Source organism: Alexandromys fortis, unplaced genomic scaffold, assembly GCF_014885135.2.
Source record: "Alexandromys fortis isolate MF-2015 unplaced genomic scaffold, M_Fortis_MF-2015_v1.1 scaffold_354, whole genome shotgun sequence".
Lineage (NCBI taxonomy): Eukaryota > Metazoa > Chordata > Mammalia > Rodentia > Cricetidae > Alexandromys > Alexandromys fortis.
This window is the reverse complement of record NW_026068227.1, coordinates 631745-658482: the sequence shown is the minus strand read 5'-3', so window position 1 is coordinate 658482 and position 26738 is coordinate 631745. Positions and strand designations below refer to the sequence as shown.

Here is a 26738-nt window from a genome sequence, read left to right as displayed (position 1 = left end):
ATGATGGATTATATCGTGGAAGTGTAAGCCAAATAAACCCTTTCCTCCCCAACTTGCTTTTGGTCATGACGTTTGATGCACGCACACCCCCGGCTGATGTTTAACACTGCATAGAGAGAGGAAGAAGCCCAGTGGGTTTGTGCATCTCCAAACCCAGAGCAATCATGCTTTATCTATATTCTTGCCCTTATTTTGACCTTTTATACCCTTATTTGTTTTTGCATTCGCATTTTTAAGCAAAGCTTAAATTTGCTTTTTGAAATATGGGAATGTGTACATAAACAAACAAGGAATCTAATTTATCTCCAATACGAGTGCTGAGCATCTGGAATAGGGGTGTTGTGTTCAAAGGCAAATAAACTGAACAACACTTTTGATGAACAGGCCCTTGGCCAGAACTTAAACCACCAGGGTAAAAGGTCTCCAAAGGAAGTTGACCTTGACTATTCCTCAGATGTGTCTGCAGAAGCCATCCAGCCCTTCCCAACCAAACCAAACCAAATCAGATTCCCAGGGGAAGCTCCGAAACCAGCACATGACCCTCCCCCTCCTCCCCAGGAGGAAAGATCAAAGAAAGGGAGATGGAAGTGGGGGTGAACTGTGCCTTCTTTGTAGAGCAGGTATCACTAAGTGCTCTGACTGGGCAAAGTCCACAGCCAGGGATGCAGATTGTGCGGTAGCCGTGTGTGTGTGTGTGTGTGTGTGTGTGTGTGTGTGTGTGTGTGTGTGCTTTTACTTTCCACCGCACCCCAGACTTTCTCAGCCTCTCTTCTCTCCTCTGGTCCTGAGCGGGATGCTTTCATTTGATCCAATCACTTTCCGATTCTTTTCCTCAAGTGTCCCTCTCAGTCTGCACTTGAAGTCCTTCCTTCCTCCTTTCCTTTTCCCCGGACGGGTCCCCTTCTCGCCGCTTCTTCCAGAAAGCTCCTTCCACTTCCATCTTTTCAGCCCAGACTTCAGTGATGTAGGGTAGTGGCAGCAGGTGGATGCCTAGCAAAAGGTTAGAAAGACCCCGCGCCAGCGGGGCGGGGACAACGTGCCGGCTCGGCCAGCCCCGGGGCGTTCCCAAAGCTGGGATCTGAGTACGGTGCGGGTCTTCGCCCCCAAGTGGCTGCAGCCCAGGTGCGGCGGGACAAGAGGATGTGCGGCTGGCGGCTGCTGGTGCTGTGGGCGCTGCTCCCCGCGACAACTGCGGGGAGCTCGGGTCGCTGGTACCCGCACGGCACGGTCCTCGACCCAGAGGGCAAGTACTGGCTTCGCTGGGGCCGCCAGGGTGGACGGCTGGCCTTCCGCCTGGAGGTGCGCACGACCGGTTACGTGGGCTTCGGCTTCTCGCCCACGGGGACCATGGCCGCGGCAGACATCGTGGTGGGCGGCGTGGCGCATGGACGGCCCTACCTTCAGGTAAGTCAGCGCTGCGATCTCTCTTGGCTCACCCTGGAAACGTGGTGCAGGAATGGATGCGTAGTTCAGTCCGCTCAAGCGCGAGGCTGGTACCGGCTCAGCATAACGAGTATCTCTCAGCCTTCTCTGCCACCTTTTGCCCCGGAGTCACTTGCGCTCGCCCTGGGGTCCCTGCCTGAGCCACTTGCAGTTCCAACCCGGGAAGTTTTCCTCCTCGGAGGACCTTCTCGCGTCTTAGTTCCCTACTTAACAGACAACCGCGCGCACCGGCCACACGTTCCCCTCTGCATCTCAGGAAAAGAAGACCACAGCTTTGGAGACCTAACTGGACAGGTTTCGAGGAAGGGCGGGGTGGACTTGGTCATCTTGCTGTTTAGGGTTGGAAATCGCAGAAAGTCTCTAGTGATTGATTTGGGGCGCCCCAGGAGTGAATGACGGGTCCTGAGGAGCTGCTTAAGGAAGTTTTGTTATTGACAGCTGTTGGGGACACCATGAGTCTCCAAGCGGAACACCCTATTCAGGGACAGTTTTTCCATTTTAATAGGCAACAAAGTTCATCTGATTCGCTCGCTACCCCTTTGCTCTGGGGGAGGGGGATTTATGCTACCTGGTATGAAGATCTTTATGTATGGGAAAATGTGTGTGAAATGACATGAATGACTGTAGTTAGTTCCCTGAATATTAATACCCCTTCTCTACTGACCAACTTTTGGGTCATAGTGAACAGATACACTTTGTTAAGGGCCAACTTACGTCCAATAATACTTCCCTAAGCATCATGAAACCTCGAAGCTCTGAGATTGTCTCACCCTGGGCAACATGAAAATGCCCTACGTGGATTTCAACGTGTACGGCTGAGAGATTTCTTCCTACGTCTAAGCTGAGTTTTCACATTATTCTGATGGGAGTGCCCTTACATTTTAGCTTCAATTCTGACCCTGAGTTTGGCTAGAAATAAAGTGACAACAATTCAGATTTCCAAACCTCTCTACCGTGTCTTTACTTATCCCAAATTCATCGCTTCCTCTACATGTAAGTCCCACGCAACTCTGCCAGAATAAGGCTTGATGAGGTCCACAGTGCGGACCTTCCCACGTGTGGATTTTCTGGTGCTGCATCATTTCAGATGTGAAATTTGATAGCTAAGGATTTCATCCCAGGCACAGACTTTACTAGTCAACTGGCTTAGTCCCCCGTGATCTGAGGTAGATACTGCCTCGTTTTCATTTCCTATTTCCATACCTATTGCAGCAAAGATTTTTTTAAAAGCTGTTTTTGTAGAGTATCATACCCCTGATATAGACATGGGTGTAAGGCATCTTGCTTTGTAATAGCAACGGGGCACACTTTAAAAGTTGACCCAAAACGATGTTTGGCAAAAGAGCAGCGTTTCTAGAAAGCCCACACAATTAGATAGCAAATTAAAGTCAGAGGCGAGAATCCTGATCCAACTCCACCACGGGCCCATCACAAACGTCTTGCTAAACCACAGAATATTTCCATCTTGTGGGTGGTTATCTTAAGATTGTGTAAGAATTAAGCATTCTTCAGATTGATTTCGAAACTTTGAAATTTTTTTTAGGCAACGGGAATATACTACTGTGAGATAAATTAAAAATGGGCAGTGCATATGTAATGAACAAGAAACAGCATTTTTCTGCTTGCTGTTGGTCCAGAAGTGTTGCTCTGTGTTTTCATATCTAAGGACTACTCAGTTTCTCATTTGGCTGATAGACTTTACCAATCCGTTTCCTTAGAGTGCCTACTGATTTTTAGGGCATATGCTATTATATTAGTTAACTGGCAAGAAAAGCCTATTCCAAACCTCTTTATTAAGGTAAAACAGAAATAATATTGAATAGCATTAACAAAAAGAAATATTTTTACTATGGCCTGTAGTGCACGGTGGGAGATTTCATTTTATAGTACTCGAAATGGATTGTTCTCCCTAGATATTTACTTGAGATTTCTCATACAGTGGTACTATAAGGGCATCTTAAGTGACTATGCCCAAACCAAAGTGCTTCCTCATTGAAGTGTGTTTGATTTTATTAGTAGACATTGGGTTTTATGTAATTTTGCTTTCAGACTTTGCATGGAACAACAACAGAAAAAGCTCTGGTTCCCGGGGCATTAGTGTATGACGGCAGGCACAAGTAGTTAACAATGGCGTCCGGCTGTGTGATTTAACCTAAGTTGACATCTCGGTCATTTCATTTATGGTTTTCCCTTTTATTTTAGCCTTTTCAATTTTAAACTTAAACTTCCGATTTCTTAATGTTTTGATTTTGATTTTTTTTTAAAAAAAATATCTCTAAATATGTCTTTGCAGATGGGTGTTGACTCTGGTATGACTAAGTAATTCCTAACCAACTAGGCAGGGGATTTTTGGTCTAGTAGATGCCACAAACCCGAATGCCTGGAGTAGTCTAAATGTAGTGCATGCTTGAGGAGAATAGGTAGGGGGCAGCAACAATTGGAGGATGCTAGAAGGCCAGAGGCTTTGTGAGTTATCTTTCCAGGGGAGTACAAATCCAGTATTTCCAGATTGTCTGTCTGTCTGTTTGTTTTGTTTTTAGAGAAAAGGTAGAAATTCAGTGCGGGTTTGTGTATGTGTGTGTGTATGTGTGAGTGTGTGTGTGTACTTCTGACTCATCAATACTGCTTCCCACTCAAGTCTGCACACAGCACTGTGTACAAAGTGCACATACATGTACTCAGCTGGGGTCTATCTTACAGATGATGTAATCTTAGACCAAGAAGGAAACAGCTAAGTTAGACAAATTATCAACACAAATTATGAAAATCCATAGGAGGCAGAAAGGCAAGTCCAATTTCCATCAGAGTGTTTATTCTGTGCCAGGAAGTGATTTCAGTATCTGGGGTCTTGGCCATTATTTGGTCTATTTATCTTTATGTTTAAAAAAAAAATACTCCCAAACACAGTAGTTGAGCAGGATCACCATTATTTGGCTCAAAGATAAGTAATTTGAGCAGGGCTTGGTGGGAACAGCTGCTCTTCTCCGCTGTGCCGACTCGCAGGCATGTGGTTAGGAGGATCTGCAGGCTTACCCACCTTAAATGTCTGTCTGGGGTTGAGGCTGACTGCTGCCTGGGGCCTCACTCCGTCAGTTCTGTGGTGTGACAGTGGCCTCTCCATGAGGCTCTTTAGTTTCCCCACAGCATAGGGGCTCGTCTCAGGTTGGACATCTCCAGAGACCCACATAGAAACTGCGTATGTTCAGCCTTTTATGACTTTGTGCTGTTGCCATAGGCTCACAGAGTCAGAAAAGAGCATGGACCCCACCTTATCTTGATAATGGAATATATTAGGGTGTCCATTTTGGTAAAATGGGTTCTACCATGCCTATCTCCATCCACCATGCCTCCTATTGCCGCTGTCACTTTAGACACTAGAGTGTACATACCTGCTCCATTTTGACATTATTTACATCAGGAGACAAGGTTCGTTCATTGACAATTCCTTCTCCTCATTGTGCTCACTTCATTCCCACCTCCAATCGCCAGGAATTGGTAAACTATGGTAATTTCCCCACTTCCCTGTTTAACCACTCAGCTTCCTCTCTGTGTACCTACTCCCCGTTGTTGTTGTTTGCTTGTTTGTTTGTTTTTATGGTTTTTATCATTTATACGGCTTAGACCCAAAGGGGTGACCTGTAGATGAGAGGGTGGCAGTTGCTGGCTAGCTTACAGAGATTTAAAAATAAATGAATAAAACTCAAAATTTGGATTCCTATGAGTCAGCAAAGCAACAGGCTTAATAACTCTTAAAACTATACCTAGGATTCAACATGGTGGCACACATCTGTGATTCCATCACCGGAAGGGCTGAGGCAGGAGGATCTCAAGGCTGAAACCAGTCTGGGATGCATTTGATGCTGTTTCCAAACAAACAAACAAACAAAAGAATGAACAACACCTAAACCAAGAGACCTGTTAGTTATGTAAATTCACTCTGCCATTTTCTGACCCTCTGAGGTCTTGTCATTTGTATTTGGTCAGCTACAATCAAAATGGGGAGGAAAGGAAAGGGGGGGTTGCTGTGGAGGGAAGCCTGCCTCTGAGAAATCTTCAAGCTGAACCATAGGACGGATGAGCTGGGAAGTTTACAGTCCTGGAAATGGCCCCTGTGGGGTGCTGGGCAGGTCATTTTCTGTTCTGTCTTTCACAGCAGGACCCAGGCTGGGTGGGAAACACTCTGTCCTTTCGTGCTGGTGTCTCAGCGCCACAGTGTTTTGTCTCCTTGAACAAGCCCAACTGTCATTTTTCTCCGATGGATTCCTGTCCTTCCCTTGTGCTTTGCCCCTTTGACACAACAGTTCCATCCCCCTCCAAACCATTTAGCAACTCTGAGTGCCCTTGGAAGCCAGTAATCCAGCTGATGAATGCCCAGTTTGTGTGAGCGAGACAAGAGAGCATCATTGTCAGATGTGCTCTTGATTTGCACAAAAATGGACTCACCCTTCCTAAGGGGGTGGACATCACCAGTGAATGGAGCCCGACACATATGTCATCACTTGTGGTAGCCTTGCTTGTTGGCCCATTCAAACACTGAGGCCCTTCTGTGCGGAGCAGTGTCTTGAGCATCTGGGTAATTGCTGCCGGGCCCCTCCCCAGGAAGTGCCTGCGAATGATCTGAAATCACAGAAAACAGTAAGCATTCTTTGTGGTTAGCGATGTGCTTCTTTTTAAGCTCACGCCAGCCAACTGCAACAAAGCAACATTGGCAAAGCAAACTGGAAGTGCGCAAGCCTGACACAGCTCAGCTGCAGCTTCGTTAAGAGATATTTATATAATCTTGGGAAGCTGCTTCCCGATTACCAGATGCTTCTTGCGCTGGGCACTATGAACGAGGACACATGTCCCACTGTTCAAATACAACATGATGGTCCTCAGCGGGAAGCTGGGTACTTCTAGCAACAACAGAAGAAGATTTCATGATTAGCCTGGGGAAACGAGTCGACCTCACTGCTAAAGAAACAATGCACCTGGATTGATAGAGTTCAAAATTTTGGGCTACCAAAGGCAGATTTGGGGAATCTTGGATGGAGAGGCCAGAGTTCACGTCAAAGAAAATGACTCGTGGCTGATTGATTCATAGTTTGTATAAGGGTGCTCTTAAAGTTACTCACCAAAAAAAAAAAAAAGATGAATTCATTACATGCTACTGAGTTTCTGGTGATGTTTGATCCAACAACAACAACAACAATAATAATAATTAATAGCAATAATAGAAACTGTACACAGAGATGTCTCACAATGCTTCCCTGTAACATAAAATTAGTCACCAGTAAATAACTTTCAAATAGAAAGAACTTTGAAGTAGGAAAAGATAATTTCTTTAGGAAACTTCTTCCAAATTTATATCGTGTGTGTGTGTGTGTGTGTGTGTATTTAACTGTCTTGTTTCATGCCTGGGAGAAAAATCACAGAGCATGTAACATGACTAGAGAAAGTAACACATAAAGCATAATCTCTTTCAAATCCATAATTTTCTAATTGTTTTGTTTTCTGAAACAGGGTCTCTCTATGCAGTCCTAGCCATCCTAGAATTCACCATGTAGACCAGGCTGACCTTGGATTCAGAGATCTGCTTGCCTCTGCCTCTCAAGTGCTTGGTTTAAAGATTTGCAGCAATCACCAGCTTCAATTTTATATCTTTTTTTTTAACTTGTTAAATTCTACAGTAAAAAAAAAAATCTGTTTGAAAGATTGTTGCAAAAGCAATTGTAGGGTGTCTGCTCAATAAACATGCTTCTTGCCAAGTCTGATGACCTGAGTTCAATGCCTGAAACCTACATGGTGGAAAGAGACAACTAACTCTCAAAAGTTGTCCTCTGGCCTACAGATGTCATATATGCATACACCTCTCCTCTTCCCCGATAAAAATGTAGCAGAAACATAATTTTATTGACTGTGCTTCTGGGATCATCAATTTGAGTGTAATGTAAATAAATAATATATTATGAAAGTATTATGTGTTTGCATGTTCACCCAGTCCAAAAGTTATGGCCTTTTCACGGCTTTTGCAGGTTAAATGTTGCTGGCTTGTGCCTTTTAAGAGTCTAGTGTTTGATGGCTTCCTTTCAAGCTTCCTGGCCCGCATCCTTTTCTCCCCACTTTGTAAGCGAGGAAAGCAGGCCCTGAGGAAATTGTTAAGTGACTTTTTGGAGGTCATACAGAGCCTATAGTCATTTCCTCCGAATCCTGGTTCGCTGCCATTCATTCTTCCATAAGAAGTCTCCATAGAAACACATTCTAGCTTCTTTTTCTTTTTAAATGAAAGTACATGCGCTGTGAAGTATGTCTCTTACTAATTTTATTCCATTTTAAATGTCACAGACATGCATTTCTATGATAGGATTTCATATGCCTCGCATTGTGAGTGATAAGTCTTTTAGATAGCTGTCTGTGTAACTTTCAAAGGACCCATTTGAGGCCAGTGTCTTATATATAAACCCTGGATTCCAGGTTACACATCCTGAAAATCATCAATGGTTTCCATACAGCTGCTTCGTGGAAGGGCTCAGCTATAGGCGGAGGATGTTGAATCGTTTATTCTTCCATTCAGACAACATTGATTGACAGTTCTAGATGCTCTGGAGGGTCACATCATAGAACCAGATGGCATCAGGAATCTTATGAGCTTATGTTTTAGAATAGAGGTTTTTATATACAAATACTTATGAAAAATTATCAGAAAGCGAGAAACGTTGGGCAGAGAATTCAAATGGAGGGATGTGAGAAGGTGTGGCTGTGTGTTTAACTCACCCCATGATGCTAACAAACCCTAACAGGAGGAAAATAAGTGCCATGAGTATTGAGGATTGTCTTTGGCAGTTGACTATAGTGTTCCCAATGTGAACATCATACAGCGGGAAGAAGGCAACCTTGCTGTGAATAAAGAACGCAGAAGACCTTGAATGTAGGAAACTATCTACCTGGACAAAACATAATGAATTTGCCCTTTGTTCAGAGGGAAAGTGGGGTGGGGGCTGAAACATTATTAATAAAAACTCAGAGCAAGAAACTGGGGTGCAGTCTGAAGGTCAGAAAAGCAAAAGAGCCAGCCATTAGCTCTTACCTCTACCTCAGTCCAAAATGGTGATTCTACCTCCAAGAATCTCAGAATGAGACCAAGACTGAGAGCTGTTTCCTCCTGTTTTATAATCCTCTGGGATTAAAGGCGTGCACCACTGGGATTAAAGGCATGCACTGCCAAGTTTCTATGGCAACTAGTGTGGCTCTTGGGGTTAAAGGTGTGTGTTACAATTGTCTGGTCTGTAAGGCTGTACTTTTTTGATCTTCAGGCAAGCTTTATTTATTAAAGTACAAATGAAATGCCACTACAGGAGGCTGAGAGGAGAGCAGGGAGGGGAACTGCAGTTGAGATATAAAACAAACAATCAAATAAATAAATTCAAAATGTACTAAAAAATTAAAAATAAAACAAAGACAAACATGTTGTAGAAACTATTTGCAATACAAAAAAATACCTGACCACATGATTGCTTTGACATCACAGAGGTAGTAAGTAAGCTTATCCGGGGTCTTCCAAGTTCTCGAGACGGTGTTTCTGTAAGAGCTTCTTTATTAGCCTTTAATATTTGTTCTAGCTGATTGCATGAAATTAGAGAGTTAAATACCTTTGAGAAATTACATCAATAAAATAGCATGTGTTTGAGAAAGATTTTCATCTTTTTATATGATATTTTTATGAAAACTTAAAACTCTCGGTTTCTTAGAAGAGTTTTGAATTTCTGCTCTCAAAAAAGTCTTTCTCTAAACAAGGAAGTGTATATGGAGGATACAGAGGGAGGAAAGGGAAGGGAAAAGTGATATGATTACATTGTAATAACAGAAATAATTAAATATCTGCCTGCAAATGCATGCACTGAAGCCCACTTATAAGAATTGTTGACAGAGGTTTTTGTCCTGCCTGGTTCCCAAAGCTGTTCAGCCCCAAACACATGGAGATCTACATTAATTATTAACTGGTAGGCCTATTAGCTCAGGCTTCTTATTAACTCTTATAACTTACATTAGTCCATAATTCTTGTCTGTATTAGCCACGTGGTTTGGTACGTTTTATCAGTGAGGCATTCTCATCTTGCTTCCTCTATGTCTGGGTGACAACTGCAAACTCAGCCTTTCCTTGTCCCAGAATTTTCCTGTTTTTGTCACCCTGCCTGTACTTTTTGCCTGGCTACCGGCCAATCAGCATTTTATTAAAATACAAGTAACAAATCTTTACAGGGTACAAGAGCATTGTCCCACAGGGAAAAAAAAAGTTTAAAGAAGTTTCTATTACCGTGAAGAGACACAAAGACCACAGCTACTCTTATATAGGAAAATATTTAACTGAGGTGGCTTGCTTACAGTCTCAGAGATTCAGTCCGTTATCTTCATGATGGGAGGCATGGTGGCATACAGACAGATGTGGTGCTGGAGCAAGAGCTGAGAGTCTTACATCTTGAAGGCAGCCTGAAGTCAATTGAGACACTGGGCAGTATCCTGAACATAGAAAACCTAAAGTCCACTCCCATAGTGACACACTTCCTCCAACAAAACCGTACTCACTTCAACAAAGCCATACTTCCTAATAGTGCCACTCCCTATAAGATTATGGGGGAAAAATTATGGGGGCAAATTACATTCAAACTACCACAACAGGGGAACTGATGACCAACACCGTCGTATAGACACTGGGTATCATGGTGGCCCAGAACAGAAAGGGATTCATTTTATGCCAGATTATAGAGTTTTGATAAAGCTGGTGAATAATTGAAAACCAGAAACTATATCCACCAGTGACTGGGGACATAGTCAGTTGGTACAAGGACTTGAGTTTATCCCTTGGGACCCATGTGAAAAAACCAGGCATGGTGTTAAGCTTGCAATCCCTGCTCTAGAAAAGTGGAAACAGGAAAGTCTCCAAAGCTTGCTGACCAGTCAGCCTCACCTAGCCTGTGAGCACTAGGTCCCAGGGTGAAATATTGTCTCAGAAAGTGAGGTGGACACAATCCTGAGGAATGACACTCGAGGGTTTCCCCTGGCCTCTATGCACATGTGCACACACTTGCAAAGGCACTCCCACCACAATTCCAATGCCTAGGTACCCTCCTCACCCCACTCCTAACTGGTTAAGCTGGCATATGGATACGGATGCCTGAGGTAAATCCTGTATGAAGGCAAGTCTGCTAACTGTTGGTTTTCTGTGGTGATGCTCCATGACAGAAGTCATGGAAATCAACTTGCTGTCGTTTGGACGATTCCAGGCAGAAGAGTTCATATAAAGCCATTTCACAGTAAAGCCTTTTGATGGGCTAATACCAGCTTGGCTCTTCAACATTATTTTTTAAAACTGAAACACAAGGTGGTTGTTCTTAGCATGGGAACACTTCTGAGACACATTTAATGAGTCTGTATGTAGTTCTAAGCATTTCTTCAAGATCAAATGCTTGCAAAAAGATCAGTGACTTTTGCCCTTTGAGTAGAAATATGTTTGAAAATATGCTTAGCAAGGAATCTTTCTTCTCTTCCCACCAGCCCTCTTTATAACTACACACTTTTTGCTGCCCTGTACCAGTGGCTGTATTTCTAAGCAACAAAAATATCTACCCCCATAAAATATAAAGTGTATGGTATGCGTTGCCACAGGCTACCTCATTTCTTTCATTATTAATTGGAGGTCCCAGGGCTATAATTTCACCAAGAGAAGGATTCTGACTGGAAACTTTTGATTAGGCTCAACAGTAATGCTTTCCTTTGTATTTGGAAATATTCTCTAGTGTTTCTCATTACATAAATAGATACCATTCCCCTCCCTCCTCCATTCTGCAAGATTGCTAATAAGCCGTGAAAATGCCCTCAAGCTATAGTTGCGAGGGAGGAGGAGAAGCGGTACAGGAGTGGTGGATAATTAGCATCTTATTAGGGCATGGATGGAACATTGTAGGTTGATGGCTGTGTCCTTGCTGCCAAACCTCCGTGAGGTATCAGGAACACTTCCATGCTCTTGGCAGGACCTCAGGAAAGATGGCTGAGTACAGCTAAGAGCAGGGAATCTTCTAGACTGACTCCGAGTCTCAGCAACGCTTGCTGCTGATTTTTTGTGTGGCTTTGGCAAACTGTTACGCCTCTCTAAGTGGCAGCTTCCTTTTGTGCAGAAGGTAGATCATGTTTTTTAGCTCCTGGATTTTGTGAGGATTAAACAACATAGGCATTAAAGTTCTGAGCGGAGTATGTTACATGCAGAACTGTATAAATGAGAGATATGATTATAGTGATTCAGTAGTGAATTGTGGGAACAGTTAGAAGATTGCACAAAGACAAGCATCCCAGGTTTTCAGCTTGGGAAAAAGGCATTTACTAAATAAACAGATAGGAGGCTTGGGTAGTAAATACCCAACAAAGTATTAAGGCTAACTTCAAGCAGTTGGGTAGTGATTGTTGGAATTATTAATGTCTAGATGGTATGGGATAATTGTCTGTATTCTGTCAATCATGTTTTAAATAAATGCTGATTGGCCAGGTAAGATGTATAGGTGGGTCAACCAGACAGGAAGTAGAGGTGGGGTGATGAGAACATGAGTATTCTGGGAAGAAGGAAGCTCTTCCCGCAGTTCTTCCCAGATCACCGAAGAAGCAAGATGTGAGCTGCCCTGCTGATAGAGGTACTGAGCGAGCCATGTGACTAACACAGATAAGAATAATGGGTTAATATAAGCTACAATAGCTAATAAGTAGCCTGAGCTAATGGGCCAATCAGTTTTATAACTTATAGAGATCTCTGTGTGATTTTCTTTGGGGCTTGCCGGCTGTGGGGAACTGGACAGGACATAAACCCCAACAAACCCAGCCCTCATGTTACAACTAGAGGCCAAATTATTTCTGTAAACGTAATTTGCAAGCAGCAACTGCCTTTTCTTTTACATTTGATTTCTTGTTCTTGTAGTTTGAGGTCTTAGCAAATGATGCCTCTGAATGGTACAGTAAAGCATTTTGCAGGGTTTCTCATTGTATCCTAGAAGATGGAATAAAATATTGAGTTCATTATAATCACAAATATTTAATATCCATACCCAAACAGGCTATCAAAATGGCCATCTTAAGTTTCAGATGAGGGCTTAAGAGACATTGGTATACTAGAAGAATGCAAGGAAACCAAAGGCTAAACATTTGTCGAAAATACAAGCGAAGATCAGCAATTTAGTTGAATAATGCTAACTGTAAAGTGTACAAGTTTATAAAATTGTATTAAATTGGATTTGTTTGATAAAGACTTTGTTAATTCACTGGGTTATGTTTTAGTTTGCTATAATGTGGCTGGTAAACACAAAGAGGTCATATTTGTTAGTGATCTCAGCAATCAGAGAATGCAATATTTGATGGAGGAAGGTCATTGGTTAAAAAAAATAAAGAAACTGCTTGGCTGGCCCTCATAGGTTAAAACATAGGTGGGAGGAGTAAACAGAACAGAATGCTGGGAGGAAGAGGAAGTGAGCTCAGAGACGCCATGCTCCCCTCTCCTGGGCAGACGCAATAGCTCTGCTCTCTGAGGCAGACACGCGATGAAGCTCCGACCCAGGATGGACGTAGTCTAGAATCTTCTCAGTAAGCGCACCTTAGGGTGTTACACACCTTATTAGAAATGGGCTAGTCCAGGTGCGAGAGTTAGCCCATAAGAGGCTAGATATAATGGGCCAAACAGTGTTTAAAAGAATACAGTGTCCGTGTAATTATTTTGGGGCATAAGCTAGCAGGCAGCCGGGGTGCTGGGGACGCAGCCCTGCCGCTACCATCACAACAAATATTGACCTTGTACTGTGTCCCAGGCTGACCACACCAAAGGGCCCTTTCTAGGAATAACATTTCCAAAGGGCATATGGGTAAACGAGAGCATTCTAAAGGTAGCTGAAACTTCTGGAAATTTGGATGTCCTGAAAAATAGCTGGCAGTGTTTTCAGGAGAAAGCATGATTCAAGGACACAATCTTGTCATCCAGTGGACAGACTTCCTCCAGAAATGTGGGTGAAATGTCACTCATCATGCTCCAGAAGAGTTAAGACCCAGTTGGCACCCCTCAAGGGGTAGAAGAATGCTCTAACTTAGTGTCAGTGTGTTTCTGTTGACCAGAGGCACTGACATGTAATGGGTGGCCTCGTGTGATTGTAAGGTCATGAACTTCATACTGAAAGTGTTCAGTCCTGTGTGGCCATCTCTTAGAGATGCTTCTGAAGACCTGCAGAAACAGACGAACTAGGTAATGAATTGCTTGCCTCATAAGCATAAGGGCTAGAGTTTGGATCTCCAGAATGAAGGTGAAAAGCTGGGGAGGTAGAGACTGGAGGGGTGATGTGGCAAGCCAATTGAGTCCTGCTGGAGAGTTTTAGGGGTGGATGGGACCCAAGGAAGGATATCTAAGCACTCCCAGACATGCACACACATGTGATAGGAATGTGTTTGAGAGAAAGCCTGCTAAATGCCAGCCAGGATTAAGTTTCCCTAAGAATTAGCTTCCAGCTACAGCCTGATGCTAAAGAGAGCCTCACTCCACATACATGCTTTCCGATAATCCCAGAGATGGATAGAGGAAGGTTTAACATCCTGTTGCTTTTTAAATGGCAGTTTTCCTCATGTCTGTGGATAGTTATGTATGGAGCTGGTATGGTCACGACAGAATGCCATTTCTAGCCCTTTTTATAAACTTCAGTATATTTAAACATGCATAATATGTGTTCATCTTTAAATCTGGAGAACATGGAAATAAGAACATTTCTCTCTCAAAGCAGCATTTGGAGGGCTTCAAGAGAAAAGACAAACATGAATTTGTTAGGATTCTGAGCACCCCCCAATCCCATGCATCGTTTTGACCATTCTTGAAACACTTTCTTCCTTCTGACCTGACCACTACAATATTGAGGTTGGCTGCTGAAACTGAGCATGATTTATCTCCAGCCTGTCTTTTTGCCAGCCTTCCCAGTACATGGCAGTTTTTGAAAACTCCAGTTAAACTTCAGAAGTAATCTTTCCTCGATCCATGATCTAAACTCTATCTCCTACTGTCCTTCCTATAACAACTTAAAACCTGCTCAATTCTCTGCAGCTGACATAAGACCAGTGTATTACTGAGAAATTCTCTTGGTCACTATTCTTGTCTTCTCTTCTTCATTCTCCACACAGTAGCCACAGTGATCTGTGACTACTTTACACACATGCACACACAAACACACACACACACATACACTAGAGGAAGCAAGGAGAGAAAAAGCTAGGAGAAAAGGAAAGTAGGGAGGGAGTAAAGGGGACTAAGAAGAAAGAGTAAGAAAAAATAATTTGAATAAGATTTTTATCACTCTTTGGATAAAATGGATATGGGCTCTTCAGTGGGGCTAAATAGAATCATTTTTTACAAATTAGAAGATGAAATGATGGAGGTAAAATAATGTTTCTTTTTAAAAAATTATTTATGTGTGTATTTTTTAGGTATGAGTGCTCTGTCTGCATGTATACCTACATGTTAAAAGAGAACTTCAGATCCATGTGGTTGCTGGGAACTGAACTCAGGACCTCTGGAAGAGCTGTCAATGCTCTTAACCTCTGAGTCATCTCTCCAGAGAAAATGATGCTCCTGGAATAATTAAAACTGAGACTTTATTTTCAGGATTAGGAACTAGAAATAGAAATGAAGGGTAAAACAATGAACTTTATTCTACATTTCTCATAATTTTATAGATTATTTCCATGAAAGTTGAAGTGAAATGACCCTTGTTGTTGACTCTGTGTGTGTGTGCGCACACACGCTCGCGCACCAGAGTGAAGCACTGACAGAAAACACACCCCTTGGGTGGCCCTTTAACTAAGCCTAAGAGTTGATACATTATTTATTTATTTTTAATTTTTTAAAGAGTTTATATTTTAGACTTCAGGTAGATATTTAATTACTGGTATGAGACCCACAGAGAAGTTTCTCAGACGTTGTTTCCTAAGCACCGTCACCTTGTATTTTGAAACTCCATTTTGATTTCTTAGTGAAGAAATTCCATTTGAAAGTTATTGAAATGGGAAAATTTATGTGATCTGCTTGTATTGCTTTACACAGCCTCCCGATTGCTTGGAATCAAGGGTGCTTCTATCACACAACAATGTTCACTATGCTATCAATATTATAGCTGCCGCCATGAACAGAGATGTGCGACCGGACAGACTTTGGAGAAGTAGAAACAGGAGAGAAACTGCAGGCACCTGTTGAAGGAGAGGATGCCGGATGGAAACAGTGTTTTCCCTGAAGATCTCCGTGCAGCTGTGCTTACATCCAGTTTCCCCAAGGCAAACCAAAGCCTATTCATATCTTTTATTACACCCAACAGAGTTTTTGCTTCATCCTGTTTAACGCAAGCATCCGTCAAAGTGCTATTCTATAGCAGAGATTTCATTTCAGAGAGGAGGAAAAAGAGTGGCAATGAGCAAGAAAGCACCCGAACATCTGTGTGATCACATTTCTGAAAAAGAGACCTTAGCAATCCTGCCAGTTAGCAAAGCTAGCTTGTTGGTATATTATCTTACTTTGGAAATGACAGCCAGTGTTCCTGGTACCATATGAAATAATTGCTGTCGACTCCCTGCCAACTGCTGCTGGGGGATAGCTTACTTTATTGTTGTTCACACAGTATTTTTGAAACCCCAATTATACACTTCATTTTTTTTTTAAGTGTAAAGCCTTCTGTGGGAAATACCCTGTGAGATGATGCTTCGGGAGGTGTACTTTCTTGTGACAGAGCCAAGGGATATCTTCATTGCTGAGGCTGATTAACTGACTTTTGAGGGTACTGGGTTTTGTTAGGAAAATAAAAACAAGGTCAATGCATGTTCAGTAAAATAGTCCACAGTCATGACAGGACGGTTCGTATGGAAACCAGGCAGAGTGTCTGTGATAGAGTCAATGGAAACCCACATACAGTAATCAAACAAGTGGGGTAGCAGTGCATCATGTTTGTCCTGGAGAACATTAGCACTGACTGAGCACAGCCAAGCTTGGTTACTGTACATCAGCTCTTCTGTTTGTGTATTAATGACATCTGCACGTTTTTAGTCCTAAATTCTTACAGTTCCTGTGAAGCTAAGGTTTCTTCTATCCTCTGTTACAAGGTACACTTTTAACGAACTAGTGTGTGTGTGTGTGTGTGTGTGTGTGTGTGTATGTGTGTATGTATAGTATGATGTAGTATGGGTGTGTATGTGTATGAGTTTATGTCTTTTCTTGACTTCTCTTTGTTGACAGAGGTTTCTGTCCTGCCTGGTTACACGGGCGTTAAGTCCCAAAGAATCACACAGAGGTCTACATTAGTTATAAACTGATTGACCCATTAGCTCAGGCTTCTTGTTTATTAATTCTTATAATTTACATTATCCTGTAATTCTTGTCTGAGTTAGCCACATAGCTTGGTACCTTTTTCGGTGAGGCAATCACATCTTGCTTCCTCTGAGGCTGTGTCATGATTGCAGACTGAGCTTACCTCTTCCCAGAATTCTCCCCAGAACTTCCTGCCTGGTTGCCACACCTATACTTCTTGCCTGGCTACTGGCCAATCAGCATTGTCCCACAGCATCTCTCCACCTTTTTGTTTAAAAATGTTGTTCAGAGTCTCTCACTCTGATTGATTCAGTTCATTGATTTGGCTAGGCTAGCTGGTCCATGAACATCAGGGATCTGCTTATCCCTACCCACCCTGTCCCACCATGGTAGTGGGGTTAAAGGTGCATGCTACCACACCTAGCTTTTTAACATGAGTTCTAGGGATCTGAACGTAGCTCTTCATGCTTCTGCATCAGGCACTTACTGATTGAGCTATTTCTCTAGCCACCCACTGCTAACTAATCTTAATAAAAACTTTGCATATTATTATTTTATGTTTATAATACATGCATTTATTCCATAGGTAATACATGTTATAATGGCTCTAGCATTCTACCTGTGTATTGTGAGCCACACTCCTATTCTTATTTTAAGCCCCAGACCATCATGCACTGCAGGAAGATGACTGAGTAATAAATGACCTTCTTTGTGCAAGTGCAGTGCAGATGTGTATGGCTCCATTTGCTATGAAGAACAGGGAGTGGTCAGGGAATTGTTTGATTTGATTATCAAGATAGAAATAAAATGCAGTGGAAGTGAACTGGGAAATTTAATATCCTAAGTTTTATATAGTATCATTTTGTTAATTTCAATGTTTAGGTCACTTTATCAATATTTGAATTCTCAATTGGCTAATGTTTTAGTGTTTCAATTTCATTTTTTTCTCCCCAGAGGATAAGAAAACAATGCTACACTTTTAATTAGCTCCATGAACAATTAATTCTTTTCTCAAACTGCCAGGAAGGAAATTCATTAAATCTTTTTTTTTAAAGTTTAACTATTTTAACTTTCAGCCCTGATCTTTGCTTTCTTTTCCTATTTCCTTTGTTTTTTTTAGTAAGGATGTTTGAGTGATGCAAATTTTGAGATACGTTTTTATCCTCTTTTTTCCCTTTTCCTCTCTTAATAAATTGCACTTGAAGATTTTCCAGTGTGCCATTTTTTTTCTGTGCAAGGCTAGCATCATCAAAGTTGTGCTTGGTGGGTGCGCACACACTTCCTTGTGTCCCACCAAGTTCAGTTTTTCCTCTAGAACAAAGAGACAGACAATATGTATCTTTTTCTTATTTTTTTTAAAAAATGTCCTCATTCTGTTAAGTAGTCACCTTGTAATTTCTCTCTCTTTTTTTCCCCTAAATTAAGAGCTCAGTCTCCCAAGATACTTCTCATATAAAGGATAAAAGATCATGACAGTGTTTCAGAGTGTCACAGGAAGCTGGGAAGTAGAGCATATGGACCCAAATCCATTCCAGAACCTTCCATACCAGGTCTTGAAAGAATGTAATTGAGAGTAAATAGTAATCAGCTGGATCACCTTTGTGTGGTTCAATTTACAATATAATTGACTGCTTTAAATGTAGAAATATGTAATTGGATTAGGAGGATTAGTTGCCAATTTCTTCACAGTTGCCTAGGGCTTGAGATGATTTTGCAAGTTCTTGAAAGTATCATTTGACAAGAATGCAAACAGAGAAATAAAGATTCAGAGAGGCAGTGATTGCTTCCTGCAGGGAGGGTCAAGGAAAATTGCAGTGGAAGAGAAAACTGCATGAAAGAAAGAGAGAACTTCAGTGGGTGAAGTTAGGAGAGGGAGCATCTCAGTTCCATTCAGTGACTAAAGAGATGGAAAGGAAAAAATGTAAACAAGGCAAAAAGTTGAGGAAAGGTTAAATATTTAAAGAAAATAACACTCAGGGAACATATATTAAATAGCAACTTTGGAAGTCCAGGTTAGGTTAAGTTTTATGAAACAAGGACCCTAGGATGAAGATTTTATTATATTGTAGCATGGGCGTTGAATCAAATGTAATGACATACTGAGAGAAACGCAATGATATTTCAAAGAAAACCTTAACAGAACTATGTAATTGATAGAGTCTAAAATGAGTTGTTGACATGAATTAGAACAAGGTTGATTGTTTATTTTCAAATTCTAACTTAATAAGAGCAGAAGTTTCTGTACAGAGAAGAGTCATGGGGGAAAGTTAAAGATGAGAACTTTGAATTTGGGTTGTTGGAGGAGTATCTACTTGATCATTAAAGACAATCTCGACAACATATACAAGGGGTTCAGGAGTGGAAGTATAAGGTTGGATTCATTGCATTTGAAATCACAGCAAGACTTGCCAGTGAAATGGACTTTGGTGATACTGATTAAGGGTGACAATCTGAATGCTGACAGAGGTTTCTATCCTGCCCAGTTCTGGCAGTCATCAAGTCCCAAAGAAACACAAAGAGGTCTACATTAATTATAAATGAATTGGCCTAGTAGCTCAGACTTCTTATTACCTCTTATAACTTATTTTAGCCTATTATTCTTGTCTATGTTAGCCACATGGCTTGGTACCTTATTCGGCAAGGCAGTGACATCTTGCTTCCTCTGTGTCTGGGTCACAACTACAGACTGAGCTTTCCTCTTCCCAGAATTCTCCTGTTCTTATTGCCCTGCCTCTACTTCCTGCCTGGTTGCCCCGCCTATACTTCTGCCTGGCTACTGGCCAATCAGCATTTAATTAAAAATAATACAAGTGACAGGATAAAAGACCATTGTTCCACAGCATCTGAAGTCATTAGTTAAGGGATAGGAGTACACAATAGGGCCAGGGAACAACAGGAATAGACTGGAATAGACTGGACCTCTAACAGTAAGGCCTCTCTCTCTCTCTCTCTCTCTCTCTCTCTCTCTCTCTCTCTCTCTCTGTATGTGGGTGTATTTCTTTGCCTTGCTTCTAAAACTTATTTCCAACCATGGGCTGGAAGAGAATTCAGTCCCTCATCATTAACTCTAAAGGTGTCTGTAGACCTTTTATTGGTTCTCATTCTATGGTTGACAGTTGTAATACTACCCTTCTATTGAATGATCACTGAGAAGTTTGGCTGTGAATATCTCTTCTAGTGAATTGAACACACTTATTGAAATATGACTTTTTGTGGTTAGACTTTTTATAGGAAAATTGAATGACGGTTTTTCTATTGTTGACTCAAGTCAGTATATTAATGACATATAATACATGGAAATGCCATGTATTTTCCAATTATTTCTGTTTTTAGTTATTTATTTATTTTGGTTTTTCGAGACAGGGTTTCTCTGTAGCTTTGGTGCCTGTCCCGGAACTAGCTCTTGTAGACCAGGCTGGCCTCAAACTCCCAGAGATTCTGTCTTTATTTTTAAGAAAATCTACACCTACCTCAATGAAAGATATTAATTTGCAATTCTTTATCATGTCTCTTACACTGGTATCAGCATAATGCTAGAGATTTAAAAATATGACTTAGAAAGAGTTCTTTTATTTTCTAGAGAAATTTAGGAGGGATTGGTATTAACTTTTCCTTAAAATATCTGATAAAAATTTAAGTAAAACCATCATGGCCTAGAATTTACTCTGTAGGAAGGTGTTTCATTTATGAGACACTTTGACTGTCTGTGTTCTCCTAAGTGACTTTTATTGGCTTTTGTCTTTTTATTTTTTGTTTAAATTATTTCATATTTTTCCACTAAGAATTGCATGATGTTATAAACTTTGAATGTCTGTACAATATGATATGAACTTTGACTTTCCCTATATTTCATTTACATTCATTTTTTTACTTCACCTGTTCTATGTGTTTCTTTTAGATTTAGTATATTTTATGATTTAGTAGAGTTGATATTTTCTAGGATAAAAAGAAGGTAGGAAAAGAGCTCTCAAGTATCATGGGTGAAATTCTCACTAAATGAGAGAAGACATAGGGTGAGAGTGGGGAAATGTTGACATCTTGTAAAAATACCCTTGGTTGAGAGACCTGAAGACATGTAGATTTTCAGTCATGGATTATCTGAACTAAATGCATAAACAATAAAACCATTTGGATAGCTGAGGTACAAAGATGTCTCCAAATAAGCCTAAAACAATGGGAAAATGAGAAAATCATCATGGTGGTGAAGGTGTAAGTCACAAGCAATCCCACACCGGTTTAGAATTATGACCAATAGAGAAGTTATTTATTTAAAGGGGAAAAACTTACAGATCACCGTCCCAGACAACAGCCCTCTACACAATCAGGAATGGAGCCTACTCACCAGAAGCAGAGCTGGAAGCCAGAGCGAGCGCAGAGGGAAGTGGCCGCTTTTTTAAAGGGAGAGAGACTATGCCCCAGTGGGCAGGTATCTCAGAGGCTATTGGCTGAAGGAGCGGAAGGAGCTCCCACAACATGGTGGTTAGATTATTTTACATATAAATTTAATTTTAATAACATCCAACCATATTTTAGTTCACTAATGTTGAGATTATCAGCTTCTTTTGACAATGTTATTAGGGTCAAAGCTTTCTCCTGTCTCATCCTGAATGTTGGGCCCACAGATAAAGGCACCATGTCCACTCCAGATATTTTCTTTTTAGAAAAGAGAGTTTTATTATTTAAATATTATATAATAACAAGATTTGTACATATGCATAGATAGGTTTTAACATGATTATTGTATTTGTTTTTTAATTATTTTTGTTTGTTTTGGTTGTGAGCCTAGTCTTTGCTGTTTGGCTAAGATCAAGTGCAGTAACTGTTCTTATCAGTTGCCACTTCAGATTGTTTTGAACATTAGTGACTGCATAGACCTATAATTCTAACTATTTGCAAAGCTGAGGCAGAAGGATTACAAATTCAAATTCAATACTGGGCTACAGAATAAATTTAGAGCCAGCTTTGGCAACTTAGTAAAATTCTGTTGCAAAAAAATAAGTAACAAAAAATGTAAAAAGAGGACAGGGGAACATATGTACCCCTGTCCATAGTAGAGTACTTGCCTAGCATGTGGTACCACAAAATACATCATATCTACATGCATGCATAAATAGTTCTTATTGACAGAAGAATGAAGGGATCTGCAGTAGTCCTAAGGGAAGCTTCTCCCAATTTCTCATAACTGAGTTCCCCGAGAAGCCAGAGAAAAGTAGCTGGTAGGAATTAGCCCTGGTGAGCAGGACAAGATGAATGGAAACTTGGCAAGCAAGTTGGATATCATATGCAACTATGGGTAGGGGAAACATTTGCAAGATCAGAATAATTATCCTATACTTTGAACTGATTACATTTTGCACTGTGTTCATTTTTTTTGTTTACAAAATGAATTGCATGACTAATGTAGCAAACTATGAGCATGAAAGCACAGTTGGTCTCCACTTCTTATTTCCTAGGCATTGGGATCTAACTGAAGGATTAAAATCTATGCGATGGAAACCATCACACAGGCATCATCATAGGATATGTCACTTAAATTATTTTCATATTTATAACCTAGTTCCCAGGGTTAACCCTCAGGTTTAGCACACATAGGTAGTATTTTATGTAAAGCCTAATGTAATGAGTTTCTACAGGCAGAGAAAAGAAAGTAAAATAAAACCCACATTCCAGCAGCGGTGGCCACAATGAAGTATACAGACTGTGGGCTAGGGCTCACAGCATCTACCTGAATTATCCTGTACCCATGGCTTCATTCTTGTTTGCAAATGGAGAAATGGTTTCATGTCACTGATCTGACACTCTAAAGAACGAGTGAGTACATGTACTAGGCTGCAGCAGCACCTTGGGCATTATGTACATAGAGGTTGCAATTGTTATCCCCACTTAAAGAAAGGTTAGTTAGACTCTGTCAGTAATTGGAGTTTTTTTTTTTTCTATTAAAAATATCTAGATCTTGGATGTCAAATTTCTACACATTTGATAATTGTGTTAAAGTATTCTAAGAATAAAATTGCCAATCGTCACTCAAGTGTTACTCTCATACATAGTTAAAGACTTTTCTTGTGTGCTTTAATTCTTTTGTTTGTTGGTTGGTTTTTTCAAAACAGGGTTTCCCTGTAGTTTTAGAGACTGTCCTGGAACTAGCTCTTGTAGACCAGGCTGGCCTCGAACTCACAGAGATCACCTGCCTCTGCCTCGCAATTAAAGGTGTGCACCAACACCACCCAGCCTGTGTGCTATGTTTTCTGAGGCCAACACAGCAACCAATTTTTCAAATATAACTTGATGTTGTTTATAGTAATTATAATTATGTTCTGGTATGTGTACTCTAACACAGTATGATCTCAAAAATGAAATATATTACATATTGAAAACAATTAAGCTATATATAAAACTTAGTATTTTGCAACAAAATGACCATATTGATTTTGATCCTTTTCAGTGTAATAGGCTACATGCTATTTAAAAATCTGCAACAGAAATACATGCTATGCCCATTTTGCTAGTGCTCAAATAGAAGATCTCAGAATGTGACCTCTACGATCCTACAAAACCATTTACCAGGACTGGTGGAGGTCGAATTCCAGTCACCTGGTTTCAAGCTCATGCTGCTTGTGTCCACGTCCCAGAAGTGACCCACAAAACCAGAATTTTTTCAGTTGATCAATATCCTATATTTTGGCAATTTCATTCCTTTGCATATTTTCTCATTGCATTTCATTATAATAAGAGTGTGCTGTTGAAGTTTATATTGGAATTGCCTGTCACTCCTCTTGGCGTTCTGGATTCATGAATGAAGGGATGCTGTAAGCAATAGAAAAGTGCTGATCTTGGGGCTAGTTCTGGCTTGTTGCCATCTGTCTCGTGTGGGGACCAGCCATTGCATGGTGCTGGTCTCCCCCTTTTCATTTGTACACCAGAAGAAATCCATTCAGTGACCTCAAATAGTCATTCCGTTTTGATGCTCAGCGAGAGTGTGGATCTTTCTGTTTTTCCCCAAAGGACCAGGTGTTTAAATGTAGATCAGTTTGCTAGATAACCAACTCTTGATTTGTAATAATCCAGTCCATTGGGAAATCCCAGGATTCATAAAATGGGTTTAGGTATAAGGGTTTTATCCCGAACAAACCAAGAATTGACTTTGGAATGTCCCCTACATTCTCTTCAACTATTTTTATTCTGTATTAGAATATCCTGATCTTTGTTTTTCCTTTTTCGACAGGACTATTTCACAAATGCAAATAAAGAATTGGAAAAAGACACCCAACAAGATTACCACCTAGACTATGCCATGGAAAACAGCACACACACGGTAATTGAGTTTACCAGAGAGCTGCACACGTGTGATGCCAATGACAAGAGAATCACGGTAAGCAGAGTGGGACTGAGCACTCTCATGGGTAAAGTGGTACCGTGTTTACACGTATGAAGCAATTGAGAGACTAAAAGGAAGAGGCCCTGGAAGCAGTATTGGCAATGTCGAACAATCCTTGGGAAATTTTTGATCTGCTCTTTGCAATCTCTCCCAAGTTTAAAACCATACATTTCATGGAAGGCATCTTTATGCAGATGTAAAATTTTGAAGTTCTCCTTTAGGACAGCTGATTTTAAGAAATAAAAGTACAGCTTAGCTTTTCCCTGTAAAATTTGAAGATAGATAATAAAGGTTTGAAGAAATGTGTGACACAAAAGACAATCATCATGCTGAATATGAGGGTGTAATTCATCCAATTTAAACCGGTTTGGCTTTGTAAATTTCGGAAATCCGGATGAATAGTCAGTTGATTATAATCACCTATTGGCACGTTATATGAGGTTTCTTATTTTCAGATTTCACACAAAATTATCTTCATGAATATGCAAATTAAATATTTGGAGGAAGTATGCTCCTGTGGTACTTTCCATCGGTTGCTTTTGCCATTTCATTTTTGTGTAGACCAATAAAACTTTCTTTTTCATTCGATCCAATAAAGCTTCAAAAAAGAGAATCTAAAACATCTGAAGTCCTTCTGATTAGCCCTCAGCCTGAGGAGTGAAGAAGGAAGAAGGCACAAGGACAGACCACCATCACTTTCCATGTAGCACACAGTACAACCATAATTCTGTTGAAATACTACTGTAGTCATCGGACCTACAAAAAACAGAGCAAAGAGGACATTTGACACAAGTAGCCTTCCTTTATTACTTATTCTGAGAGTTCTTATTCCAAGGAGCGGGCTGAAGGATCCAGTCATTTTTCTATGTTTCTGCAAACCTTTCCCATTCCACAGCCCCTCAGGCAATCTCATCTTCTGTAGCTCAGTCAAAGCCAGTTTCACTCGCTTCCCCTTGGAAATTCCTGGTATTCCCATACTGAGCACAGATTTGAGTTGTAAAATAAACAAGCCCAGACACAGAGCTGCCTTCTTCTGTATTTGCACCTTCTCTAAATCCATAATTGAGTTCGTGCCTGGAGGAGAATCTGCTGTGGAAACAAGAGTCTTAGAGTAAGCCAATGTTTTAAAAAAGATTTTTTTATTTTAAAATTATTTTTAAGTTAACATACAAAGTAAAGGATTCCATCATAGCATTTTCATAGAAATATGCCATTCTGCTTTGCCACATTTGTTCCCTTCCCCACTGCCCTTTCTGTGCCCCCTTTTCATAGTTTCTCTGCTTTCTTGCCTGTCTTTTCCTCTTCTTGAAGATCCCTTCCAACTCTCTCATGATCCCCATTCTGGTTTCATGACCTACAAACACACATACATAAATGTATAAATATATAAAATTTAAACTCTAGATTCTCTTAAAAAAGAAAACAGAAGCTTTCTGAGTCTGGCTTATTTTGTTTAACATGGTGATTTTAGTTGCATCAATTTTTCTTAAATGTCAGAATTTCCTTTTACCAATATCGAGACACTGCTCCATTGACTCCATGTACTCCACTTTCAGTATTCATTCATGATTGATTGATGGGCATCTAAGCTGATTCCATTCTCTAACTATTTTGAATAATAGACTAAAAATGAGCGTGCATAGACAAGTGTCTCTGTAGTGGGGTATGGCATCCTTTGGAATATGTCCAGGAGCAGGATAGCAGGATGACGTGGTTCTGCTTTTCACTTTGTGAGGGAACTCCACATTGACTTTCACTGTGGCAGCACTGAACTACAGGTTAATTTTTTCTACACAATCACCCGGATTTGTAGTCATTTGTTTTCTTGCTGATAGCTATTCGGACTGAGGAGAAAGCGAATGTCAAGATTTGAAAGCAGGAGAAAAGGGGGGTAAGAGAGGGATTATAGGGAAAAACAATTAGCATTAGGAGCCATTTGGAAAACAATATGAAAACTCACTACTGTAGAGGCTTCCGAAAATGTACACATGTATGAAAGAAATGGAAATGGAGTCACCAAACAATGGGGGATTTCTCCCATTGTTCCAGCAGACATCTTATGCCACCAAGTAAAACCTCTGTTGCCAAGACTAGATCACATTTAGTTGATTGGTTAGTTAAAGTGGTACCAAGGAAATACCAAAGATCTCAAAACTTAATTTGAAATTCTCTAATAGCAAAGGATTTATGACACTTGTTTATATTTATTTGTCATTTATATATATATTTACTTATTTTGAGAATAGACTATTCTGTCCACGAACCCATTTGTTGACTGGCTGATTTAGAGTTACGGTAATTAATTTTTGTAGCTCCTTATATATCATAGATAATATTCCCTGTTCTGATGATTTGTTAGGAAAGACTCTTTCCATGGTGTAGTCAGGCTGTCTCTTTATCCTGGAGATTGTCTCTTTCGATGTGCAGATACGGTCTGCCATCAATTCTTGGGATTATTTCCAGTTCTATTTAAAAACAATTCTTGCCTATGCTTACATCTTGAAGTGTTTACTTCTTTTTCCCCTTAGCAGTTTCCAGATTTTCTTACATTAAAATCTTTATTTAATCCATTTTGGATCAATT

At 40.6% G+C, this 26738-nt stretch overlaps 1 protein-coding gene across 1 annotated transcript in view; it reads left to right on the top strand.

Moving 5' to 3' along the window:
* The first annotated feature begins 982 nt into the window (after nt 1-982).
* The window catches only part of Moxd1 (monooxygenase DBH like 1), a 77675-nt gene continuing 51919 nt past the window's right edge, over nt 983-26738 (top strand). The window contains exons 1-2 of the mRNA XM_050130782.1: nt 983-1404; nt 24003-24149. Coding sequence (XP_049986739.1) covers nt 1141-1404; nt 24003-24149 — 411 coding nt within the window. The 5' untranslated portion in view covers nt 983-1140. The remainder of the gene's footprint in view (nt 1405-24002; nt 24150-26738) is intronic.